Here is a 25,620-nt window from a genome sequence, read left to right as displayed (position 1 = left end):
ATTACCAGGTTCTCAATAGAAGCAGAGATAAATTTAAAACAAACAGAAAGAGTACTTGGATAGGAAACGAAGGTGCGGCTTGGATAGGAAACCAAGGCCTGGTCTGCCTCGACCAGGGCCAGGGCCTTTTCAGCTCTGGCCCCAACCTGGTGGAATCAGCTCCAGAGGCAGCTTGGTATACAACGCTTTCAAGGGCTTAAATACTACAGTACCAAAATACCAACATGAAACTAGAATGCAGACTTTGCATATAGTTTAACCCAGTGAAAAGCTAAATTAAAAGTTATTTGTTCAGCTTGATTAGGTCAGTATAATTAATCACAATATCCATTATAAAACTAACTGATCACCTGCTCATTGGGCTAAAGAAGGCATCCCAAATGTTCACAAGATCGGTGGGTGCTGCCAGATGCAAGGGGTAACCTACCTATCACTTACCAATATTGTATTTAATATGTGTGTTTTGATGTGTTTTACGCTATGGTTAAAACGACCAAAACTATGCCTATATACACAAAAGACTTAAAATAAGGGACATTTTTAGATGTTTTACATATCATGAATACCCCAAGAATGCATAGCTTAACCAGGGGTGGCCAACGGTAGCTCTCCAGATATGTTTTGCCTACAACTCCCATCAGCTTCAGCCAGCATGGCCAATGGCTGGGGCTGGTGGGAGTTGTAGGCAAAAAAACAACTAGAAAGCTACCGTTGGCCATCCCTGGCTTAGACACATAAAAAACACAGACACCATTCCAGTTGAATGACTGCTGTTGACAATGCTGAAAACATAAATTAGGTTGCAATATTTTCCTTGCTATAGCAAGAATGTACAGACTAAAAGGTGGTGGAAAGATACAAAGTAAAAGAGTAATGTAAGAAGGAAAAGGGGAATAATACTGAAGCCTTACCGAAACATTACTTCTAATCTGTTCCAGCTTTTCAACTATGTAATCCAAATGTTGATGTTTATGCACCTAATGAAAGAAAAGAAAGCGTTAATAGGAATACACTACGCTAACACTGAAGCACTCCACATCCAACTGCCTGTTCTCTATTCAGACAGTACTGGAACAAGGGAAGTTATATATCTCCTTTCTTTTGCATTACTGCAGAATAGATTCCAAATATTAATGAATGAAAATAGATCAAAATTTTCAACTACTTTCAGATAATCCAGGTCACTACAAATTTATCCAAGGAACACAGGGCAGTGGGAAAACTTCCCATCAGATGAGGGTTCAAAGTATACTGGAAAATACCTTTTGGCTCTCAGCAGAACAATGCCCCCTTCTTAAATTCTTAACAAAGCAACATAACTGTCTTCTAGTTCTGGAGTTGGTTATATGTCAGTAGGCAAGAATGACCAGTATTTTGGGGTTTTAGAATTGGAATCAATTCCAGAATGTAATTTAAAACTCAAGACTTACTAAAGTTCACAGAATCACCTAGAATAATTTGAAGACTAGACACACTGCAGTCCAGGCCTTCTTGTAGGAGTTAGACTAGTCACCAGTCACTGCTTTCCTTTCAAAGTCATAACTGAGAAACTCCAATACAAGGAGTCTTGTCAACATAGAAAATATTAAGCTATCAAGGAAATGTACAAGGTTAAACTTCAATTAAGTAGCTTCTGTGGGAGGTGGCTAGGGGCTGGGTAAAGGAGGACCAATTTACAACCTTGTCTAATAGCTTTTCCCCTTGAATGCATTTTAGAAGTGAATGTATTCCCTAGAATTTAAGCACACGTTTTCATTCTGTAAGTTAGCCAGAGATACACTACATGATACGTTTCTTCACTTGTTTACGCTAGTTACCCCATATTCCCCACAGCAGCTGAGGGTCTGGTACGGTGCCTTGGAGGAAGGAAGGCTCCTGCCTCCCGCCCCCCACGCAGTTTTCTCCCCCTGCAGTGCTATTCCAAGACCCCCTTCCTTTTTGGGGGGGAAGTAGTTCCTCTCAGCTGCTATGTGGCTGCACAGAACACACACAAACTAGTGTAAACAAGTTCAGAAATGTATTGTGTAGTGTGCCCCTAGCCTCTAGTGGAGGATGCATATCAGGGATCATTATAGACTAGTCCTCTATGACAGCAGTTCCATGGAATGGAGTATAACAGCCTAGTATATAATGTTTCATCACCACACTGTAACAATCAAAAGCTTGATTTGAAATTACATTTCTATTCTCCATAGCTACGAAGTGGAAGTACATTTCCTGCAAAAGTTCAGCATTCTGTGTTGTTGCAGAGATCAAGTCCCCAGTTCCATGTATTGTCAGTTATTCTGACCATTCTTTTATATTTTTTCTTGCCCAAAACTAATCTCCAAAGTGACCCTTCTCATACCAAGAAGAAAGAGTTTCAAGTACAATATATAGCGGAAAGATGACAGAGGGAGGTCTTTGAAAGTTCAAATTCAACAAGAGTTCTCTTTGAGCTTCAGCTGAATACTCTGAGGTTTGCTTATGGCTAGCTGAGTTAACAAGTAATGTCATTTTATCACCATTTTCAGAGCACTATTGAAAGAAAGGACATTGCAATAATCTCCTCAGTATTCTGAAAACTGGTACTGCCATTTAACAGAATAGAATAATCTTCATTGGTAGCTTTACATCTCCCCTGCCTAATAAGTACCCTTAAGCTATAGGTAGTCTTCACATAAGAAGCACCCAGCTTCAAATACTGCAAAAAGAAGAAAATATACAATTACAAATAAAGACCATTTTCTTGAGGTAGTAGTGTTCTCCTCCTCCTCCCCACACACACTTCCAACTTATTTATTCCACAAGCATTTGCTCATATTTGGATCCTCATAACCAGGAACAAAGCAGCCATAAAGTGGCTAATCATTTAAGTCAGGGGTGTCAAACATGCGGCTCGGGGGATGAATCAGGCCCCCGGAAGACTCCTATCAAGCTCCCAAGCAACTGGCTGTCATCTGCTTCCTTCTCTCTCTCTCTTGCTTCACAGTTTCCTTTGCCAGGCTTGCTCAACAGCACAAGAGCTACAGAGCAAAACCTGTATTTTCTCCATTGGCTGAGGCTCCTCACTTGGGGAGGAAGGGGGCAAGAGAGAGCTTGCTTTGCCAGGCACAGCAGCTACAGAGCCAAGCTTCTCTTCCTTCTATTGGCTGAGGTTCCTCCCTCTCCTGGTTCCCTAGGGAAGGAAGGAAAGAGCCGGAGCTTCCTTTGCCCATTCCCTGGGCCCAATGGAAGAAATACAAAAAAACCACCTTTAAAACCAAGTGCTAATTTTTTATGGTTTTAAAAAAAATCCTTGTCTGTGTCCTTTATAAAGAAGAAGAAGAATTGAAGATTTATACCCTGCCCTTCTCTATGAATCAGAGCGGCCTACAATCCCCTATATCTTCTCCCCCCACAACAGACACCCTGTGAGATGGGTGGGGCTGACGGCTCTCACAGCAGCTTCCCTTTCAAGGACAACCTCTGCCAGAGCTAATGGCTAACCCAAGGCCATTCCAGCAGGTGCAAGTGGAGGAGTGGGGAATCAAACCCAGTTCTCCCAGATAAAAGTCCACGCACTTAACCACTACACCCCCTCCCCCTAGTTTCTGATAACACTGAAGTGGAGGACAGCCTCTAAACCAGGGGATCCCCTGCCCCCAACTGGGGATTAGCGGAACTATAGGATCTTAGCGTACAGCTGTGTAAATTAAAAAAACTGCTAAGAGACACCATAAATTTTAAACCTGGAAATCTAACAGACATGTTCTGAACCTTGTTGGTCTTCTGTGACTGCATTGTAGAGTTCCAGTGATAAATAAGCCTCCAAACTGAAGAAAGACAGCTGAAACATCTTGATATCTAGAACAGACGTCTTTGGAAGGGCTTCTTTTAGTTCTATGAACTAAATACTGGAATATTGTTACTCCTTTGTGATTGGAAAGACTGTTTTTGACCTTTTTGCTGCATGTCTTTTTGCTGCATGCTCTTGTCTATTTGAAGTTCCATGTGCAAGCTTTGTCAGAATATCACTGACCTCTACATTACACTGTCTTGTTGTTTAAAATTTATGGTGTCTCTTAGCAGTTTTTTTATTTACCCAACTGGGGATTGGCAACCCTAGTTATACCCAAAAATGTAACTGTGTTTCCTTGCAATACAACAGTAAACTGGTGTGCTTGTGCCAGAACAGAGAAAGTTATTCCAGTCCTGAAAGAACACCAGCACAAGTGGATGAAATGAAAGCAAGCATGGAGGACAAGTCCCAGCACCAGATGGAAGCCGTTCAACATTTAAACTTTCAGCAGCAGACAGAATATATTAAGACCTGCCACATAGAGCTGGAACAATGCTGCAGTGCCTATGCTATGGAAGCGAGACCTATGCTTGTTCTGCCACTGTAAGGAAAGGAACTCTGATAGTAGAGCTCCCAGTCAGGAGGCCGAGGCCCATTAGCTGCTGACAGAATTGGACTAGTGTTAAGTAGCTAAAAATAGGCTTTGTCCATCTAGGATCCTACCACATGTGATAAGGATAAAAAGCTGGGAGAAACAGTTGAATGATTGGGAAAAGACATGAGGAAAATTCACTGGATACTGAAACCAGAAAATTCACATGTGAGAAGCGAGACATTTCAAGGGAGATGAACCACAGCTATAGAAGAGGAATTTCATACATAGACTTCACGAACAGAACACAACAGCTATTTTGAATCATAAGGAAAAGTGGGATATAAATGTTTAATTAATAAATTATGTGCAGGAACACATCCTGGGAATAAGCAAACCAAAAGATCAGTCATAGCCTGGAATTATGGGTGACAAGATTTTCATAGGCTATTTATCCTATCCATAACCCCAGGAAAACCAGTGAGTGGGGTCAGACCCCTACATAACTTGTGTATCCTAGAGGCATGCCCCTACAATGGGAGTAATCCACAAGGATGCAGATTAGTTGTGGAAGCACAATAAACCAGGGAATCTACTATATCATCTTTATACTCTGCCCTGGATTCATGACCCATATGGGCAAAAAGCAAGCTTATAGACCAGCCTCATTGTTCCATAGAATATACTTCTTGATAAAGTCATGTGGTAAGACTTGGATAAGTAGTCTGGACCTAACTTGCAGCTGGGCTGGTAAAAGAACCACAATTTTCAGCCAAGAGGCATTTTGATTGGCACTTTTGCTTGATCTTTATGGAAATGTACCTAAGCATTCTTTTGCAAGCAGCAGGAATCACCTCAGACACAGAATTCTAATCAGCCTCCAGGACAAAAGACAAGCATAACTTATCAAAGCAACTGCACGGGGATGCATTTGGGATTTAGGTACCTTGAAAGCTTCCCTATAAGTAAAGAAAGATGGAGATTTTGGGACAGGATCACCGGGAGGATTTAGGAAGATATTAAAATAATTGCTATTGTGAGTGGTCTCTGTACTTTTCTTGACCAAATTTAAATTTTACGAGTGCATCTCATCTAGCGCTTTCTAAATGTAATTTCCTAGTGGCCCTATTGTTTGTAGTTTTTTTCTTCATAACTCCTTATAGAATGTCTGCCTAGGGAGAACCAATGCATGTACCTGACAAAGTGAGCTCTAGTCCACAAAAGTTTATGCTGGAATAAAATGTTAGTATTTAAAGCGCCAATAAACTTGTATTTATGTTGCTACAACATACTAGAATCATAGAGTTGGAAGAGACCTCCAGAGTCATCTACTCCAACTCCCTGCACAATGCACGAAATTCACAAATACCGCTTCCCCCCCTCAAAAAAAAATTCACAGGATCCGCGTTGCTGTCAAATGGCCATCCAGCCTCTATCTAAAAACCTCCAAAGAAGGAGAGCCCACCACTTCCTGAGGAAGCCTGTTCCACTGAGGAACCACGCTAACTTTCACGAAGTTCTTCCTAATGTTGAACAGGAAACACTTTTAATTTCAACCTGTTGGTTCTGGTCCTACCTTCTGGGACCACAGAAAACAATTCCACACCATCCTCTATATGACACCCCTTCAAGTACTTGAAGATGCTGATCATATCACCTCTCAGCCACCTCCTCTTCAGGCTAAACATGCTCAGTTCTTTCACCCTTCCTTCGGGGAGGGACGGTGGCTCAGTGGTAGAGCATCTGCTTGGGAAGCAGAAGGTCCCAGGTTCAATCCCTGGCATCTCCAACTAAAAAGTGTCCAGGCAAATAGGTGTGAAAAACCTCAGCTTGAGACCCTGGAGAGCCGCTGCCAGTCTGAGAAGACAATACTGACTTTGATGGACCAAAGGTCTGATTCAGTATAAGGCAGCTTCATATGTTCATATGTTCACAGGATACAAACCATAGCTGGGTCTACAAATTAATCTTGGCTAACCAGCCTCTGTGTAAAATTCACTTGTTCGTAACTCACTGCTTCTAACAAATAATTTTGGGGAGGGACGGTGGCTCAGTGGTAGAGCATCTGCTTGGTAAGCAGAAGGTCCCAGGTTCAATCCCTGGCATCTCCAAAAAAGGGTCCAGGCAAATAGGTGTGAAAAACCTCAGCTTGAGACCCTGGAGAGCCGCTGCCAGTCTGAGAAGACAATACTGACTTTGATGGACCAAGGGTCTGATTCGGTATAAGGCAGCTTCATATGTTCATATGTTCATAAGACTTGGGTCTCCAGATCCCTCACCATCTTTGTTGCCCTCCTCTGGACCCGTTCCAGCTTGTCTATATCCTCCTTAAAATGTGGTACCCAAAACTGAACACAATACTCCAGGTGAGGTCTTACCAGAGCAGAGTAAAATGATACCATCACTTCACGTGATCTGGACACTATACTTCTGTTAATACAGCCCAATATTGTATTTGCATTTTTAGCCACCACACCACACAGCTGACGCATGTGCAGCATATGGTTCACTAAGATGACGATGACTGCAGATCTATAGCCCGTCCTTCTCTCTAACTCAGAGACTCAGAGTGGCTTACAATCTCCTATATCTTCTTCCCCCACAACAGACACCCTATGAGGTGGGTGGGGCTGAGAGGGTTCTCACAGCAGCTGCCCTTTCAAGGACAACTCCTGCGATAGCTATGACTAACCCAAGACCCCTAGATCTTTTTTGCACATACTACTGCTAAGACAAGTCTCCCCTATCCTATAACCATGCATTGGATTGTTCCTACCTAAATGAAGAACTTTACATTTATCCCTGTTAAAATTCATTTTATTGGTTTCAGCCCAGTTTTCCAGCCTGTCAAGATCATCCTGGATCCTATTCCTGTCTTCTACTGTATTTGCAACCCCTTCCAATTTAGTATCATCTGCAAATTTAATAAGCATTCCCTTTATTCCTTTATCCAAATCATTTATAAAGATGTTGAACAAAACAGGCCCCAGGACATATCCTTGAGGCACTCCACTTGTCACTCCTCTCCAAGAGGATGAGGAACCATTCACAAGCACTCTTTGGGTGCCATCTGTCAACCAGTTACAGATTCACCTAATGGTAACAGGTTCTAAACCACATTTTACCAACTTGTCAACAAGGACAGTTTGTGGAACCTTATCAAAAGCCTTACTGAAATCAAGATAAACTATGTCTACAGCATTCCCCTGATCCAGCAAGGCAGTCACTGTCTCAAAAAAAGAGATCAGGTTAGTCTGACATGACTTGTTCTTGAAAAACCCATGCTGGCTCTTAGTAATTGTCAAGTCTGCTATGAATTACTCAATACCTGTATTAAGTTTGGTTCTGAAGTGAAGGAGTCTGGGTACTTTACAGTGTACACCGATTGCTGCTAGCTCACTTTCCTGCCCCCTCACTAGAGAGGCCTTTGTTGTGTAGTCTGCTTTGAAATGCTAACATGTGAATAAGATAAGGGCGCCTTCCCAGCCTTGCTCTCTGTGGGAGAGGCTTCGGCCTGGGAACGAAGGGAGTAGCATCCTAGTGCGAAAATGTGTTGCATAGATTACCCCCACCGTAGGAATTCCTTTCATCTATACCTTAAATGCTGGTTTAGAGCCTATGTATTTTAGTCCTTCAATCTCTGCCATGGTCTCTAGTTCTGTTTACAATAAACTTGTTACTCTGTTTCACCAAGAGACTCGTTATTGAATTCAGCCGACTTGACATTTTGAAGGACTCCCCTATCTTGGAGTTCAACCTTTCCGGCAACTGAAAAGGCGATGTCCGAACAGTCTCCGGAGAACGGAGAACTCCCAACCAGAGTGGAGGGGGCCGAGACACCCTGGCACATCCATACGGCCAGAAGGACCGCGGCCTCCCCTCCCCAGTTTCAGCTGGTGGTGACCCCACGGCAATACCAGCCAAGGACCTCCACCACGCTGATGGATCAAGCCCCGATCCGACGGGAGGCGATCATGACCCGCCACACCAAGCGGGTCCAACTGGCCGAGGCCGCCGCCGCCAACCCGGGCGAGACGAGCGAAGGCGCCGGAGCTGCGGGGACTCAAGACCCCGGGAGTGGAGGCGAAGGGGCCGAGTGCGGAGCGGATGACGGAGGGGCGAGACCCAAGGACCAGACCGATGAGGATTACGAAACGTTTCGGGCGATGGTCCGCAGGGAGATTGACGGGGCGGTGAGAGACCTCAAGGACCAGATGCAGACCCTGACCGCGCAGCTGGGCAGAGCGCTGGGGGTGACCGGGGCTCGCCAGCAGCAGCCAGCCCCGGCGGGTCCGCGGGGACCCCCGGCTCAACCGGGCCCTGCCGCCCCTCCACCCGGAGCGGCCCCGCAAGCCCCAGCGGCGCCCCCTCCTGCCCCGGTCAGACAAAGAGACCTGGGGGGAGGCCGGGAGCTGGACGCCACGTTTGATGGAGACCCGGAGGAAGTGAACTACTTCGCGATCCAGGCGAACAGCTACATGTACTACTGGGGGGACCTATTCCCCGATGAGATGAGCCGCGTGGACTACCTCGGGTCGAAGCTGCGGGGCGCAGCAAAGAAGTGGTATGTGAGCCTATGCGAAACTAACAGCCCGGTCCTCCACTTCGTAAACACCTTCGTGCAAGCCCTACTGACCCAATACGAGGACCCCCTGCAAGAAGCCCGAGCGCTGGCGGCGCTGCGGAACATGAAGCAAGGGGCCCGATCCATCCGAGAGTACGCGGCCGACTTCCAGGCCAACGCCGCCCGGGCTCGGAATTGGAACGAGGTGATGAAGATCGAGCACTTCACCAATGGGCTGAACCCGAGCATCCTGGATAGGGCGCTCACGCAAGCCAGCCCCGATACCCTGGTGGGGTGGATTCAGCTGGCGGGGGAGGTGGAGACCAACCTGAAACGAGTGGCAATGCTGCGCCAAGCACTAGCCGCCGGCAGGGGAACGCCGAAAGCAGCCCCCGGGAAGGCTGAGCCACCTAAAGTCAAGAAGCCGGCGGCGGCTGCTCCGGGGGGGCCCCGACGTTGTTTCCGGTGTGGGGACCCCAACCATCTGGCCTCCGGCTGCCCCCAACCAGCCACCGGGGCTGCCCCACCGCAGGGAGCCACCCGCCCGGGCACCCCCGGCCCTAAAAAGACCACCGGCCGCCCTAAGGATGCGGCGAAGGGCAGCGCGCTCCTAGTGCAAGAGGACCTGCAGGAGGAGGAGGTGCGTCTGTCCGAGGAGCTGGCCGAGCTGGCGTGGGAAGAGGAGCCGGCGGGAAACGACGCCGACCTGTTTTGAACGGTGCCAGCCAGCAGGTCGACCGGGAGGAGGCACCACTAACGGTGAGACCCATGGGAAGGTTGTACTTTATAGTGGTCAAATTGTTGAACCCAAAGCTAAAAAGGTTCCTACAGATCCGGGCCCTCATAGACTCGGGCTGTAATAGAGAGCTGATTTCCCCCAAGGTGGTGGAGGCTCTGGGGTTGGAACGCTTTCAACTGCCCCACCCCATGCACTTTGAACAGATGGATGAGTCAGTAATGGGGGGGGAACCCTGCACGCAAGAGACTGAGCCGTGCCCCCTGGGGATTGAGGACCACTGGGACTCAGAGACGTTTGTGATCGCGCCCGCCTGCGGCTACCCCGTGGTCCTGGGAGTGGGGTGGTTGGAGAAGCACGAGCCTCTCATCCGCTGGAGAGCCCAGACCATCAGATTTCCCGACCCAAGTTGCAGCCAGCACCTTTGGCAAGCGGCATGGGGGCCACGAGCGCCAACCGCTCGGGAGAGGGCGTGCGTCCTGGTGGAAGAGGTGCACCGTGTCCCGGACGCCTACCGCGACCTAATGGAAGTGTTTAGTGAACGGGAGGCCAACCAGCTACCCCCCCACAGGAGCACAGACTGTGCGATAGAACTGATCCCCGGGGAAAGCCTTCCCAGGGCCAAACTCTACCAAATGGGGTGGGCTGAGAAGAAGGAGTTGCGTAAATTTCTAGACCTGAACTTGAAAAGGGGGTTCATCAGACCCGCGACGGCCCCCCACGCGGCCCCCGTGTTGTTTAGAAAGAAAAAGGACAACAGCCTTAGGCTTTGCACTGACTTTCGCGGGATTAACGCGATTTCCATGTCAAACGCCTACCCCATCCCCCTCATCAAAGACCTGCTAAGCACGGTGGCGGGGGGGGGAAATTTTCACAAAGCTTGACCTGTGGGACGCGTACTTCCGAGTGCGCATCAAAGAGGGGGATGAGTGGAAAACGGCGTTCAACACACCGATGGGACAATTTGAATACTTGGTCATGCCGTTTGGATTGCAAGGGGCACCGGGGGTGTTCATGAATTTCATAAATGATGTATTGCGGAAATTTCTGTACAAGGGGGTGGTGGTGTACCTTGATGACATCATTATTTATTCTCAAGATGAACAGTCCCATGTGAAACTAGTGAGGGAGGTGTTGGCCACCCTGCTGAAGCACCAGCTCTACGCCAAGTTGTCCAAATGCGAGTTTCACCGCACGGAACTAGATTATTTGGGCTTCCGGGTGTCTGGGGACGGGCTGGCCATGGATCCAGCCAAAGTTCAGGCAGTTTTAGAGTGGGCCCCCCCGAGGACACGTAGACAGCTCCAAAGTTTCCTCGGTTTCTCCAATTTCTATAGGGGATTCATTGAGGGGTTTGCCCAAATCGCTCTGCCCCTAACAGACCTCCTGAAGACGAAGGGGAGGGGGGAAGAGGCAAAGCGACCAGGGGCCAGGCTGAATTGGACACCGACTTGTCAGGCGGCTTTCGACCGGCTTAAACAACTGTTCACAAGCGAGCCGGTCTTAAGCCACCCAGATGAGCGGAAGGGGTTCGTGGTCCAATGTGACGTCTCCGATGTCGCCGTAGGAGCCATTCTCATGCAAAGGGATGAGGAGGGGAAGCTCAGACCCTGTGCTTACATTTCGCGAAAGTTCTCGGAGGAGCAGAGGAACTGGTCGGTGTGGGACAAAGAGGCCTTCGCTGTCATGTTTGCACTAAAAACTTGGAGGTCCTGGTTGGAGGGAGCCAGGGTGCCCTTTGAGATATGGACGGACCACAAAAATTTAGAGGCCCTAACAGGGAAAAGAAAATTGAGTGAAAAACAAATCAGGTGGGCGGGCTTCTTCTCCAAATTCGATTTCACCCTGAAGCACATCCCGGGGACCCGCAATTTTCTAGCGGACGCCCTGTCCAGGCTCCCACAGCATGAGAGCCAGAGGGAGGAGGTGATAGACTCCCTGATCCCCCCCACGCAAGTGGCGGCTATGGTTACCACCCGCTCACAGAGAAAAAAGGAATTGAGTGGGCTAAGCAAAGAACGAATCGCCCTAGAGGCCGAACGGGAGGGAGGTGGGCGGCCAGAGGGGTTGCAGAAAAGAAAAGATGGTCTTTGGTACAAGGGAGAGAAACTGTACGTCCCGGAAACCTTAAGGAAAGAAATTCTCCAACTGTGTCACTGCTCCAAGCTAGCTGGGCACTTCGGCTATGTCAAAACCTTGCACTTAGTGCACCGGCAGTTCTGGTGGCCGTCTCTAAAGAAAGATGTGTCGGACTTTGTGGCTGGTTGCCCGGTGTGTGTGATGGCAAAAAAGAGGGGGGGGAAAACCCCAGGGCTCCTACAGCCGTTAGAAACAGCGAAACGGCCATGGGCCGTGGTGTCCATGGACTTCATAGTCGAGCTGCCACCCTCCCGGGGGAAAACAGTCATACTGGTGGTAGTGGACACGTTTTCAAAACAAGCCCACTTCATCCCCTGCAGCCAGTTACCCACAGCCAAGAAACTAGCAGCTTTATTTTTCGACCACGTGGCCAAACATCACTCCATCCCTGACAAGGTCATAAGTGACAGGGGCCCTCAGTTCGTTGCCACCTTCTGGCGGGAGTTTTGTAAATTATTAGGGATGGAACAGGGGCTAAGCTCTGCCTATCACCCCCAGACGGACGGACAGACAGAGAGAGTGAACGGGGTGCTAGAGCAGTACCTACGGTGCTTTGTAAGCCTACGCCAATCAGACTGGGTGGACCTCCTCCCCTTCGCAGAATACGCTTACAACAACAGCGCTCACAGTTCCACCAAAGCATCTCCCTTTGCAACAGTGTTTGGGTATGAGGGGAAGCCGATCCCCATGTTGCCAGGGGGGGAGGGATTGACGGGCTCAAGTTTCGAGCAATGGTGGCAAGGTCCCAGCCAATGTTGGCCAGCCATACAAGAAAACCTGAAGCTGGCCAAAGAGGCGTATAAAAGACAGTACGATAAAAGCCATGTGCCAGTCTGGGACTTGAAGGTGGGGGACTCTGTATTTCTGTCAACAAAAAACCTGCCTCTGGCACAACCGTCTAGGAAGTTGGCTTTTAAGTTCCTAGGGCCATTTAAGATCAAGCGGGTAATCAACCCGGTGACAGTAAAGCTAGACCTTCCCCCTGCTCTTGGTAAAGTCCATCCTGTTTTTCATTGCAGCCTACTGCGCCGATCTCCGGGGCCGTCCAAGTGGCACTCACAAGATTCACCAACCCTCCCCTCGAAGGGGGAGTGCCGGAGCCTCTCGGGGCCCGAGTTGCTGAGCCATAAATGTGAACCGCCCTCCTCGCAAGGCCGCCCGGCAGGGGAGGGGGCCTAGGGGGGGGCAGTATGTCAAGTCTGCTATGAATTACTCAATACCTGTATTAAGTTTGGTTCTGAAGTGAAGGAGTCTGGGTACTTTACAGTGTACACCGATTGCTGCTAGCTCACTTTCCTGCCCCCTCACTAGAGAGGCCTTTGTTGTGTAGTCTGCTTTGAAATGCTAACATGTGAATAAGATAAGGGCGCCTTCCCAGCCTTGCTCTCTGTGGGAGAGGCTTCGGCCTGGGAACGAAGGGAGTAGCATCCTAGTGCGAAAATGTGTTGCATAGATTACCCCCACCGTAGGAATTCCTTTCATCTATACCTTAAATGCTGGTTTAGAGCCTATGTATTTTAGTCCTTCAATCTCTGCCATGGTCTCTAGTTCTGTTTACAATAAACTTGTTACTCTGTTTCACCAAGAGACTCGTTATTGAATTCAGCCGACTTGACAGTAATCACAGCCATCCTTTCTAAATGTTCCAGGACTGACCAACTGATAATTTGTTCTAAAACTTTTCCAGGTATAGACGTCAAGCTGACGGGCCAGTAGTTACTCGGATCCTCCTTTTTCCCCTTCTTGAAGATGGGACAACATTTGCCTGCCTCCAATCTTCTGACGCCTCACCTGTTCTCCAAGAATTCTCAAAAATAATGGTCAGAGGCTCAGAAATTATATCTGCAAGCTCTTTTAGTACTCTTGGATACTAATAAGGGACTCCCTCTGTAATTTACACAAAGAAGATGCGACTGTGTGTCAATTATTTTGTTGTGTGGGAGAGTATCTGGTTTTAAGAAAAAACTATTTGAAAGTTTCTGCAAGAGCTACTGAAAAAGTTCAGCGGTGGGCAGAAAAATAGCAAGCGAGCTTTTTTATTTTAAAGTAGGTCTCTGTGGTGTTAACTGGTAATGGTTTGGATCAAAACTGTCAAATTCTTACTCAAAAGTGGGAAAAGATGAGGAAATGACTTGGTAATATGTACCTACTTACTGATTAACCATCTTACATGCTTCATATTTCCTGTTTGCCTATTAATTCAGTCTCTTATCCAGGAGCCTTAACTGGCCTAGATACAACCCATCTCCTTCTGGGAAAAAAGTACTGTTGAGAGATGGCTCTTCAAGTACCATGAATCAATCTATTGCAGGAGTCAGGGCCTCTGACAGAAGGCTGCTAATGTTCCTTAATGACAGTAGATGTTTTCTCGATGGGCACTAGCAGTTAGGAGACAGTTCTTTTCTTGAATAAGAGAAGATGACCCCCTCCAAGCTGAGGGGAAAGAGAAGTGTGTTAATGTGCATGAGAGAGAGAGCGGCACAGGCTTGGGGGAGGTAGAAAGCCACACTTTGACTGAAAGTTAAACACTCTGGAGTACAGCCTTGGTCTGAGAAACCTACTGTGGAGCTGTAATCTTCTAATGCAAAGGGGTGCCTCTTTTCTTCCACCTGTATAGAAAGCAAATCAAAGGCACAAGTTTCTAGTGAGCTCTCTCCTCAAGGTAACTGAACCCAAAAAGTGTTGCCTTGAGATGTTCTCATAATTTAGGGAACTAGGAGCATGCAGCAATGCTTCCGGACAAGAACAAAGTCAAGCCTCAAACTGTTTCCCTGCATCATCAACCACATCTAACTCTTCTCCCCAGTCTTCCAACTTTCCATAAGCTATTTGATGCTGTTTTTCCTCCTTTCAATACTTCTCACGTTCTGTTGCACCCCAGAATTTTGGCTACAACAAGCAACTGAACTTTCCATCTGGTTGAAAGTTATTTCCTATTTTCCTGACAGGAAATTTCCCCACACCTAAAGAAAAAAAAAATCATTAAAACTATAGAGATTTTTCCAGCAGAACATTTTGTATGTAATATGCTTGTTTAAAAGGCATAACAATTATGATTAGTCTGAAATAGAGCAGTTTTAAAATGAATGCTTAAACCGTGAAGCTCTAAACTGAAACTTACACAATTTGTACACTGAGATAAAAACTGAAGTATAAGAGGTGGGTGGGGAAGTTCTCAAGTTAGGGAGTTTGGTAGCATATGACACTACCTCTTGCTTGCCAGCTGGTACATAAAAAAAATTATCTGAATGACTACCAAAATTGAGCCTTCTTGCTCTTCAAAATGTCTATTTTCCCCAACACCAGCACTTGTAGAAGCCATAATACTGAAAACGCTGGATTCTTTAATAATTTCATCTTAATTGATACCAAAATTATTCACATTTAAGTAGCACATGATTGGAAATGTTAGGTTTATCTACAATATTACACAGGAATTGCTATCCAGTGTTGTAGATCTTACATAATTTTTTTCATACTATATATTTTGAATGAGAAAAATGTAATCTTGAAAAACATCTCACTTCACTCCTTTCAAAGAAAGATATTTTTCACACAAGGTTTCTTCAGTACCCTGCCCCACCCCAATTTCTTTATTGTAAATACTGAATTGTCAAAAAAAAGTTTTCCCGGCTCTGGTTTGTTCCCCCCCCCCCCCCATTACCTGAGCAGGCAAGATAAAAACAGTAAATTTTTATAGATTGACAGAACATCAAAAACTGCAGAATACAATAGCTAAAGTTACAGTAGACTAACCAACTGCCAGAGCACTTAAGTGAATTGGTGGTATGCTTCACACATTAATCCTGACACTTACCTACTCTCCCAAGTTCATGGAAAAGCCAGTACAATGCTATTAGCACATCCTTTAGAGTTTATTGATGTATATGAAATATATTTTGGCAAGAAATATGTATTCATTCAAAATTTTATGAGGGGTTTCTAAAATTAAAGGCTTTTTATTGCTGCTACGCATTTAATTATATTTGAGTGATCACCATCCTGTAAACTTTATAGGACAATTACATAGTAAATAATCACTGTAGCATAACCAGCTACTAGAGATGCAAGAAGGCCACATGAAATAGAACAACGTTTGAGGATATGAACGTAGAGGGAGAAGGGGACAATAAGGAACAAGTGTAAAATGGAAAACAGAGTGCAGGGAAGGACGGGGGTGGGGGGAGGAACATGACGCTGAAGGGAAGGAGGGTGGCAGCAGGGTAAGAACCAGTGGGGGGGGGATGAAGGAGAAGGGAAAGGAAAGAGGGCATGGGGACCAGCCTCGGCGGATGGGGGGGGCGAAAGGAAGGAGGGCAACTGCGGCTGCAGGGAAGGACTGAGGGGGGGGGGTGAAGGAGCACTGAAGGAGGGTGGCAGGGTAAGGACCAGCCTGGAGGTGGGAGTGAAGGGAAAGACAGGAAGGCAGCAAGGAAGGACCAGCCTTGGCAGGGGGGAGCGAAGGGAAGGAGAGCGGCGAGGGCTGGGAGCCTGCCTGGGGTCTACACTATATATTTTGAACCGTTTATCATATTGCAAAACACAATTTTAGTTCCTTTAATCATTGCCCTCTTGGCCAATCAGGGAAGAAACTTCAACACCACATAACCAAAGAAGAGCTCACAAAGAACTGTGATATACGCATGCTCCAATTTTTGCTTGTGAAATATTAAAGTATTTTCTTCTGAGACAAATAATATAAATGTATTCCCCCCCCCTTTTTTTTAAATCACAACATAGGTTTCCAGAAGCTTCAGCCCTCACCCAGAGCTAGCTAGCAATCTTACACAATGGAAGGAACAGGTTCTGCTTTTATTTACATAGCAACAAGGGTCCTTTTCAGGCAGAAAGCATGACATGTTAGCTAGTGGAAATCTCTATCCCATGATATTTCTAATGTGTAGTTATATATATCCTGCACTTTAAAAACACACCAATGTAATTCAAGTTCAGTATCAAGGACACTGAATTCTTTAATTTACATAATTATGCATATTATACAAACAAAACTGTTCATTTGGAAATCTTGTAGAGGGGCAAAATGTTCTGTGCAAAGCTCTGGAATCCCAACTGCTGGCAATCCTATTCAGCCCCATCTCCAATTGTGATGATTTACTAAAATTTGTCTTCACACTCTCTCCAAAATAAAACCTGAAGATGCCAACAGAAATTAGAATCCCCCTAGTACTCCCCTATATAACAACATGGTGCAAACTGCTCACAGATGTGCCCAATGTCAAATTCAGTTTCTTTAGAAACTCAGTACTCTGAGAAGTGATTAGAAGGAAATTTTAGCACCTATCCCACACAGTTTTGTTTCAAGACATCACCTCCCCCTTTACCTTTACTTTGTACCCCACCTCTTTTGGCATGACACAGTGTGGATCATTTTCCTATCACTCTGTACTTGTTTCTTTAACACTGCAATATAACTGAGTAACATTAATGCATTAACACACGTGAAAAAAAACCTAGGGGATGGGGCAAGCTTGCTGGGGAACTCTGAAGAACAAAGAAATGCTGAGATGCAATCTCTGTAAAGGTAGCACATCTGGAGAATTCTCCAAGTGTGTGAAGTGTAAGGTCCATCGAGGCTGAGAGTAAGGCACAAAACAGATACAGTGCAGAAGTACATGAGGCAATGCTGTTTTTCCAGCAAATACAGGACAGCAATGATCATGATTACTATTGAATAAAACCACATAAGGTAAAATGCAGTCAAGGCCATCAGTAACTATCACAGAAGAAAAATCAGGGAGAAAGGAATAATTATAAGTCCTGAAGCAGCAGAGGGCTTTATTTGCACACTTTCACATTTCCACATATCTGTACTGCAGCAGCCAAGAACAGCATTTGCAGCTGTGTACGCATGGGGTTTTAAATATGCATCATTGACCACTATTCTGGTGAAATATAATCCATCATGATTGTCCAATAATAGGTGTTTAGAGTTGCTCAATTAAGATGTTCTGTGTACTGCATTACCAGCAGCTGATTTATTTTGCAAGTGGGAGGAGTGCCACAAAGTAAGTGTGGAGAAATATCTGTACTAGTCCACTTGAGAAGGGTCAACCATATTTCTGTCTTTAGTAATTGTGGGTTTCATGCACCTTATCAGCTTCATGTAAAAAGTCTGCCATGAAAATGTTGTGAAAGCAACGTCACCCCAGAGTCGAAAATGACTGGTGCTTGCACGTGGGACTACCTTTACCTTTTTATCAGCTTCACATTCAAATTGTTGAATTGTTGAATAAAACCTACTGTAATATGTTCTCATACTCCCTACTTGCCTGTACTTAAGTTTGTTGTTCTGTTGTACTCCCTACTTAAAGGGACAGAAGGGAGGAAACAAGTAAATCAAATAACAAATCTCACACTTACTCCAATATCACTGGGGGGCAGTAGGAGATAGCACAAATACTTGAAGTAATATAATTAAGAATGACTCAAGTCTTCCAATAAGAAAAAAACCCAGCAGTCGCTGAAGTACTCTTCCCGGCTTTGCTCAGGTAATGCAGGGGTCACAGAACACCAGTGACTCATCGGATCTCTTTGTTTTTCCCACGCTCACAGAACAGTTGAGAGGGGCTTAGCTACTACAGGTTTGGCAAGCAGATTTCAATCTCCTACACACACTCACTTCTTCCCTTCCACAGTATTCTGTTCTCAAACAGCACCTCTTCTCTAATGTCCAAGGTTTAAGAAACTCCTGTCAAAACAGATTTCAGCATCAGTTCAACAGACCAGACATTTCAGCAATCCTAGATGGGATCACTCAAAGCCCTCTAAGATGCTGCTTTCCAAAGCTCAGCCCCTCAATGTAGACAGCAGCTCCTAATATTATTATTGCATTTTATACATAAAAGCAGAGACTGGGGGAAAACAAAAGCACAACATGCACTACACGCATATTCATTACGTGCAGACAGTGTTATTGTTGCTGTCCAACCTGCAGCACTTTGTAAGAGAGTTACACATGGTTGGTGCTTCATCAACAAGAAATTGTTTCCCAGTAATGGGGAATCTTTCAGGTAACTGGAATGATATCCAGAGGTTGAGGAGGGAAAAGAGGACACCTCTCTATATTGTGGGGGGGGGGGGGGAGATTTTTTATTTTTAAAAAAGGCATTTCTAGTTGGAATGGACCAAGACAAAATCAAGAATACCTAGCTGGAGTTAACTAGCACTGGAGGTGCAGTTGCAGCAGGACCTACAGTTTGCTGGTCTCTAGAGAAATTTTGCAAGCTTTTTTCTGTTTTGCTTATAACTTTGCAGGAATATAAAATATTATAGATTATAATTCTCCAGTGCTGTCTATTGTGGCAGCTATGAGGTAGGGGCGGAGAACCTCAGGAGGTTCAAAGTTGCTCTTTTCTTTCACAGAGCACCTTATTATATAACCTACACACAACAGTTAGGAATGATGGGGCCTTAACCATTAAAATAAGCTTTCTTCCCTAAGACAACCACCAAGCCCTAACTCAAAAGCCAAATACAAGCCTGGCTAGGCTGACACTCCTTTCCAAAGCCACAAAATCCCTATCCAAAAATTAGAAGTTTTCCTCAACCCTTCTTAAGCTAAGGCTGGGCTCACTCCTTCCATGGGCTCTGATTGGCAGATGATCACTTAGATTGGTTCAGAGCCCTGGAAGAGAAGCAGGATGACTGCTACCGGTGTCTTACCTACATGATACTAAACCTAGTAGTGCTATCCCTTCTTACCACTCATGGAAGTGAGGACCATATAGGTGGAAAAAACATCTTTACATACCACCCTGTACAGAAGTATATATTTTCAATATATATATGGCCCACACAAAGCCTACAGAGATTAAGATCTACAAGTTGAATGGATTTTTCACTCCACTTGTTATTGGCATCTAATACATGAGATGAGTAGAGCATGAAGGAGTCTTCAATATGTAAGTATGTCACCTATTACTTCTGAAACATTTTCAAAATGATGTGAGCTTGGAGAATGCACTTCTAATCAAAAAGAAACACCAACAGCAAAGCAGTTGAACAAAGTCAAGCATTCTGAATATATTTAGATGTCAAAAAGAAATTTCAGTTTGCCATGTTAACAAGTCTGGCTACAAACCAGGTTTTTAAGCCACAGTTTAATCCTGGTTGCCAATGTAGGCAAACCACCATTCCCCCCCCCCCCCAGGCTTCTGAATCTGGACTTCACCATAAACTGCTGTCTCTTTCAAGTGAGGGAGTCCCAGTTCTATATGGAAGACAGAAGGAGTAGAAGACCTTAAGAATAAACCTAGTATGTTTTTGCCATAAACAAAGCAGAGTTTGTTCGCGATGTCTGAATGCAGCCTTTATTTACATTAACTAAAGGCAAAGTCAAAAGTTTAATTCTAAAATACTTATTGGTTAGAACATGGTTATAAAAGAGTATAGCCATGGTTGAATAACTTGACACCGCAGAGTAGCCACAATTATTGAATTGTATTAAACAAACAAAAACTAGTTGAAACATACTGTTTAAAACAAGCTGAACGATCTAGCGTAAAAATGAAACTCTGGAATAACTGTCTGCTTTTGAAAAATTCTGCAGCATCCGACAGGCATATAAATACTTTCATCAAAAAAACCCTGCCCACTGAAACAAAACATCAATACAGGACCTAAAACAAATAAGCAGGCTATTATCATGGATGCTGTTTATAATAAAATTTCTCTGCGTCACTGAGAATATTTGAGTTTTGTCTTTTCAAAAACCAAACAAAAAACAGTCTGATAAAAATCTTCTGCATGTACATCACATAGCGCCATGTACACATTTCTTTTATTACAGTGATGTATTTCAAAACATTATTTCATCAATTGGCTTGTTTCTCAGTTAAGAAAACTGTATAAGGAACAGCTGCAAATCTATCAGGCTCCTATCACTAAAGCTTGGCTGAAGCTAATCCCAATATTTCTTATTGCTGAGAGCACTTAATGTCTGGTTTCAGACCATCCTCATAACGAGGCTGGCTGTAGCAAGAGACCTGCTCTTTTAGACAGTGTTGTCAACAGCAGGAAGATTTTAATTAAATATATACCAACATCTAATTCAATTTTGCAGAATCATGTACTGAGTAAAACTCACTCCACTTAAGTAAATGGGATTTTACCCACTGACATTGTGGGAACTGAAGTTTCATCATTTGTACTTAAAGTATACATAAAATCCAAGCAGATTAACAAAACAGGTATTCACTAGTGCCATTTTAGTCACACTAACAGCTCATATTGTCCAATCCCTTTTCATTGTGTAATTGAGTTCTATTGCTGGCTGTTAGACATGTTAGCTGAATGGAATTTCTAGGTTTTGAGACACAGGCACTTTCACACATGCTAAATAATGCAGTTTCAATCTACTTCAGCTACTATTTACAAATGGATTTTGCCATTTCACACAGTAAAATTCAGCTGCAAGTGGATTGAAAGTGCCTTATTTACTGTGTGTGAAAGTGACAATGTCTTTATTTGGCAGATGCTGCAGAGGCATACATTTTCTCCCCTTCTCCATTTTATCCACACCAACCATGCTATGGGGTATTTATACCCTGTTTTTCTCCACAATGGAAACCTGAAGCAGTTTACACAGTTCCCTCCTCCTTTTTATCCTCACAACCCTGTGAGTTAGGTCAAGATGAGAACATGTGACTAGCCTAAGATCATCCAGCAAGCTTCCATGGCAGCTTGTGAAGCCTACCACTACACCATACTGACTCTCATGATCCAGTAAGGATCCAATGCTAACTCAACACACTAGCAACTGCTGGATTTCAAGTCCAGTAGCACCTTAGAGACAAACAAGATTTTGGGAATATGAGCTTTTGATAGGGTTGCCAGCCCCCAGATCCTAGTGGGGATTCCCCTGCTTTTGGGGCTTTGATCTGCCACTGGCCAGCTGGCTGGCGGGGAAAACTGCATCCCCAAACAGGGACATCACCAACACAATGTAGCAGAATGTAGCACAAGCAATACACCATGATTTTCTAGAAAAAATGAAAGCTGAGAAAGCTTATGTTCTAAATAAAACTTGGTTGGTCTTAAAGGTGCAAATTGACTCCTGCTTTGCTCAACCAACACAATGGAGTTTACCCAAAAACTAGAGCATCACTGTGCAACACCACCAGCATGATGGTTACACTTCTGGGTAATGTCAATACATCAAGGATACTGCACCCACCCCCATAATGCCCCCCAAATCTGACAACCCTAGCTTTTGAGAGTAAAGAAAAATCCTGTTCGTCTCTAAGGTGCTACTAGATTTGAATGTAGCTGCTCTACTGCAGACCAGCACAGCTACCCTCTGAAACTCTAGCTATGATAACATGCTCTTATTTTCTTATATTTGAGGCTTATCTAAACACTGGGGCAGCAGTTAACTTTTTGATCATATAGGAGTGGAAGGAGCAAGCTTCCAGAGGACGAGAGTTGGTTTTCATATCCGCTGTTCGCTACCTGAAGGAGTCTCAGGGCAGCTTACAATCACCTTCTCTTCCTCTCCCCAGAACAGACACCCTGTGAGTTGGTGAGGCTGAGAGAGCTCTATGACTGACTCAAGGTCACCCAGCTGGCTTCATGTGGAGGAGGGGGGAATCAGACCTGGTTCTCCAGACTAGAGTCTGCCATTCTTAACCACTACACTGTGCTGGCTCTATATCATGCTTAAACCAAATTGGGGTGCAATGTCACAAATAAAAAAATCAAGCTTTAAAAAGCACTGGAAGGACCCATCAATGTATTCAATCAGTTTTGATCCTAGGCTATGCTTCAAAACAAACTTGGGTTGTTGGTTTTTTACCCTCAGTGGAGGTATCAGCAAAAATATGCCCAGTTTTAATCAGGCTATTCAAGCTCCCTCATCAGAATTCAGAGCGCAATTAGAAGTGGAAATGAATCTGAACATCATATGCTGAGAAGCTCTCGGTTCTGAGAATGGTTGTGCCCCACTGAATCATTTCCTAGAAGCAGGAGAAAAACTCTTCGGCCACCAGTAGTCACTACTTCTTTAAGTACAAGGAGAGCAGCACTTGGAACACTGTTCTTCTAAAAACAATACTGAGAATAAAAAGAGAAAAGCCCAGACCTTTAGGAGAAATCAACTAGACTAGGGAAAGAACACTTCTATTTAGAATGGAGGAATAAAATGGAAAACTATTAACTGTACAAAGTAACATTCTGGATTGCCAGCAGTTCCTATTATCATGGAGGAAGCAAAAGCCAAGAATGCACAAGTATTTGCCAAGCAGTACAACATAATTTCCTAGAAAAAATGAAAACTGAGACGAGAGCGATGATCAAGGCCAAGAGCACATGGGACCTTAAATAGTAAAAAGAAAACCTATAGAGAGAAAATGAAAAACTTGGAAGCAACAAGAAGTGAGAGAGAGATCAAACAAGTATGAAAATGAAACAAACATCAATAAAACGTATTAAAAGCATTAAAGCAGTAATCTGCTGAAAATAATTAATAATAAATAGTAAGGACAGCATAATCAGTAAATGACATGAGGATGTGATTTCCTCCTTAACATTAGATGTCAGCCTGGTACAGAATCATGTCCTTAGGAGTTTGCTTGATCCCAAAGCACTCTGCCTTATAGATCTGTAAATAAAGGTACCATAACCCTCCAGTGCCTTCCCCCTATCCAAACAGAACCAAACTCCTTCTCACTGCTCAAGGAAGTGTAAAGTACATCATATGCTTGCTTCCACTTGAAATTGAAGTACAGAAAGGAGATTTTAAAAGGTGCTGCATCAAAACTGTACATCATTGCTGCTTACTTCCTGTCTCATCAGTAACTAGGCTTCCCAACCCTCCCGCCCTGGCGGGGGACCCCAGGATTTCCACCCTCTTCCCCCGCTCCCCAAAAAAATGGAAGTGGGGGGAGGGGGAGAAACGGTGCCGGGGAGCATGGCGAGCAGCCGCATCCCGGAGCCGGTGAGGCCGCCGCGCTGCTGCCGCCCCCTCCCCGCCCACCGCAGCTGCTCCTCCGAGATGAGCCCAGGCTGAGCCCATCTCGGAGGAGCAGCCAAGAGGCGGCAGCAGTGCAGGGAAAGGCAAGGCAGGCCAGAAGCATGGCGAGCCGCGAATCCGGGCCCTTCTAGGACCCGGACTCGTGGCTCGCCACGCCCCCGGCCCGCCTCCACCCCCCTTCCGATTCCACCCCAGAGGCGGCAGCGGAGCGGCGACCTCGCCCGCTCCGAGACGGGGCGGCTCGCCACGCTCCCCGGCGCTGTTTCCCCCCCTCACCCTAGCTCCACCCCAGTGTCTCCTGGCTCCACCCCCAAAGTCCCCAGATATTTCTGGGGTTGGACTTGGGAACTCTATCAGTAACAAATTTGGTATTTAACAAAAAAAGCTTTCTTCTGGAAGGGAAACACATGCTAAATGCCATGAACAAACCATTTTAGGAGGTGTATACAGTTGTACAAAGGCTTCTCCATATAGTACATAGGCAAAAAATGACTTACAACATGACGGCAGTTATCAATGGGGAGGCATTTAATATGTTCTTTACTCAAGCATCTCCTCTTTCTCAGAGTATCTTTCTTTTACCTGAAAATGCTGTTCACTGCTTCCATCCCCAAGCCTCTTTAATACTGGTGGTCCAGAACTTAAGGCTAATGCCTTGCTTAAAAGTTCAGTTGGTATGGGATTTAAGCTTCCCGTATCAATAGTAATGTCCATGAAACAAGGCTTTAGCATCATGTTTTGAGAACTACACTGCCATGGTGTTTGCTACACTTTTACGCCTAATGTTATCAAAAGGTACATGTCAAGCAATCTGACAAATGGTTTTACCTTTTTCCATGTTTACAAACACACAAAAGACAACTTGAGTAATATACAGCTCACAAGCTATTCACAAATCCACAGTAATGGTTGCAGTAGCCTAGCAAATAGTATTGTGCCTCTTAGATATAATCTCAAAAACATTCTTTAAAATTATCATCTCCTGCTCCCCCCTCCCTTCAGATGAATACAACTATCAAGTTTTCTACCTGCAGATGCCACTGATACCATTATATACTTCATGTCTTTGTTTCATCAAAGGCTAAGGAAGCCTGAAAAGATATGCCAACCCAGTTTTTCCATCTCTTTTGCCTACATTTTCATGGCTAAGCCTAAGTCACCAATGGATCACCTCTCAGTCTACCAATGCAAGGGTGCATCAGCACTAGATGTTTTTTAAAAGTCTAATGTAGCCACTAACAAGGGATACAATTCCAGATTGTGTTCTAGAAAGAATACAGCACCTCATTAAAAGCAGAGTTAGGATACCAGTCTGTTACTCTCAACATAACAGTTGTCAAACATGATGTTAAATATTCCATAAAGACAGGAATGCCAGTGTAGGTGGAGGTAGCAGGTAGCCACATTGGTCCACAAGAAGATCTAAACCAGGGGTGTCAACATACGGCCTGTGGGCCGGATCAGGTCTGCAGAGAGCTCCAATCAGGCCCTCCAGCAACTGGCTGTCATCTGCTTCATTTTTCCTTGCCTGCTTTTTTCAGTCGCCATTTTGGGTTTCTCCCCAGATAAGCCAGAGCAGCAAAGCAGCCTTTCCCTCTCCTCCCTTTTCCGAAAGGGAGGAGCAGCCTCAGCCAATGAGGGAGCTTACCTCTATAGCTCTGCTGGTTGATTAAGTTTGCCAGGCTCAATTAATCACTCTGCAGAGCTACTGAGACAAGCCTCTCTTCCTTCTAATGAATGGCTGAGGCTTCTCCCCCTCCTCCTGACCTGGGGAAGGAAAGAAGAGCCAGAGCTTCCTTTGCCCACCATCAGGAGAGCTACAAAGAATGCTTTTAAGACT

The 25,620-nt window shown here is 45.1% G+C and overlaps 1 protein-coding gene across 1 annotated transcript in view; it reads right to left on the bottom strand.

Moving 5' to 3' along the window:
* The window catches only part of GLP1R (glucagon like peptide 1 receptor), a 194,378-nt gene that overhangs the window by 154,446 nt on the left and 14,312 nt on the right, over positions 1-25,620 (bottom strand). Inside the window, exon 2 of the mRNA XM_060243726.1 lies at positions 912-977. Coding sequence (XP_060099709.1) covers positions 912-977 — 66 coding nt within the window. The remainder of the gene's footprint in view (positions 1-911; positions 978-25,620) is intronic.

The sequence above is a fragment of the Heteronotia binoei genome, chromosome 1 (assembly GCF_032191835.1).
Source record: "Heteronotia binoei isolate CCM8104 ecotype False Entrance Well chromosome 1, APGP_CSIRO_Hbin_v1, whole genome shotgun sequence".
Lineage (NCBI taxonomy): Eukaryota > Metazoa > Chordata > Lepidosauria > Squamata > Gekkonidae > Heteronotia > Heteronotia binoei.
This window is presented reverse-complemented; position numbering and strand designations above follow the sequence as displayed.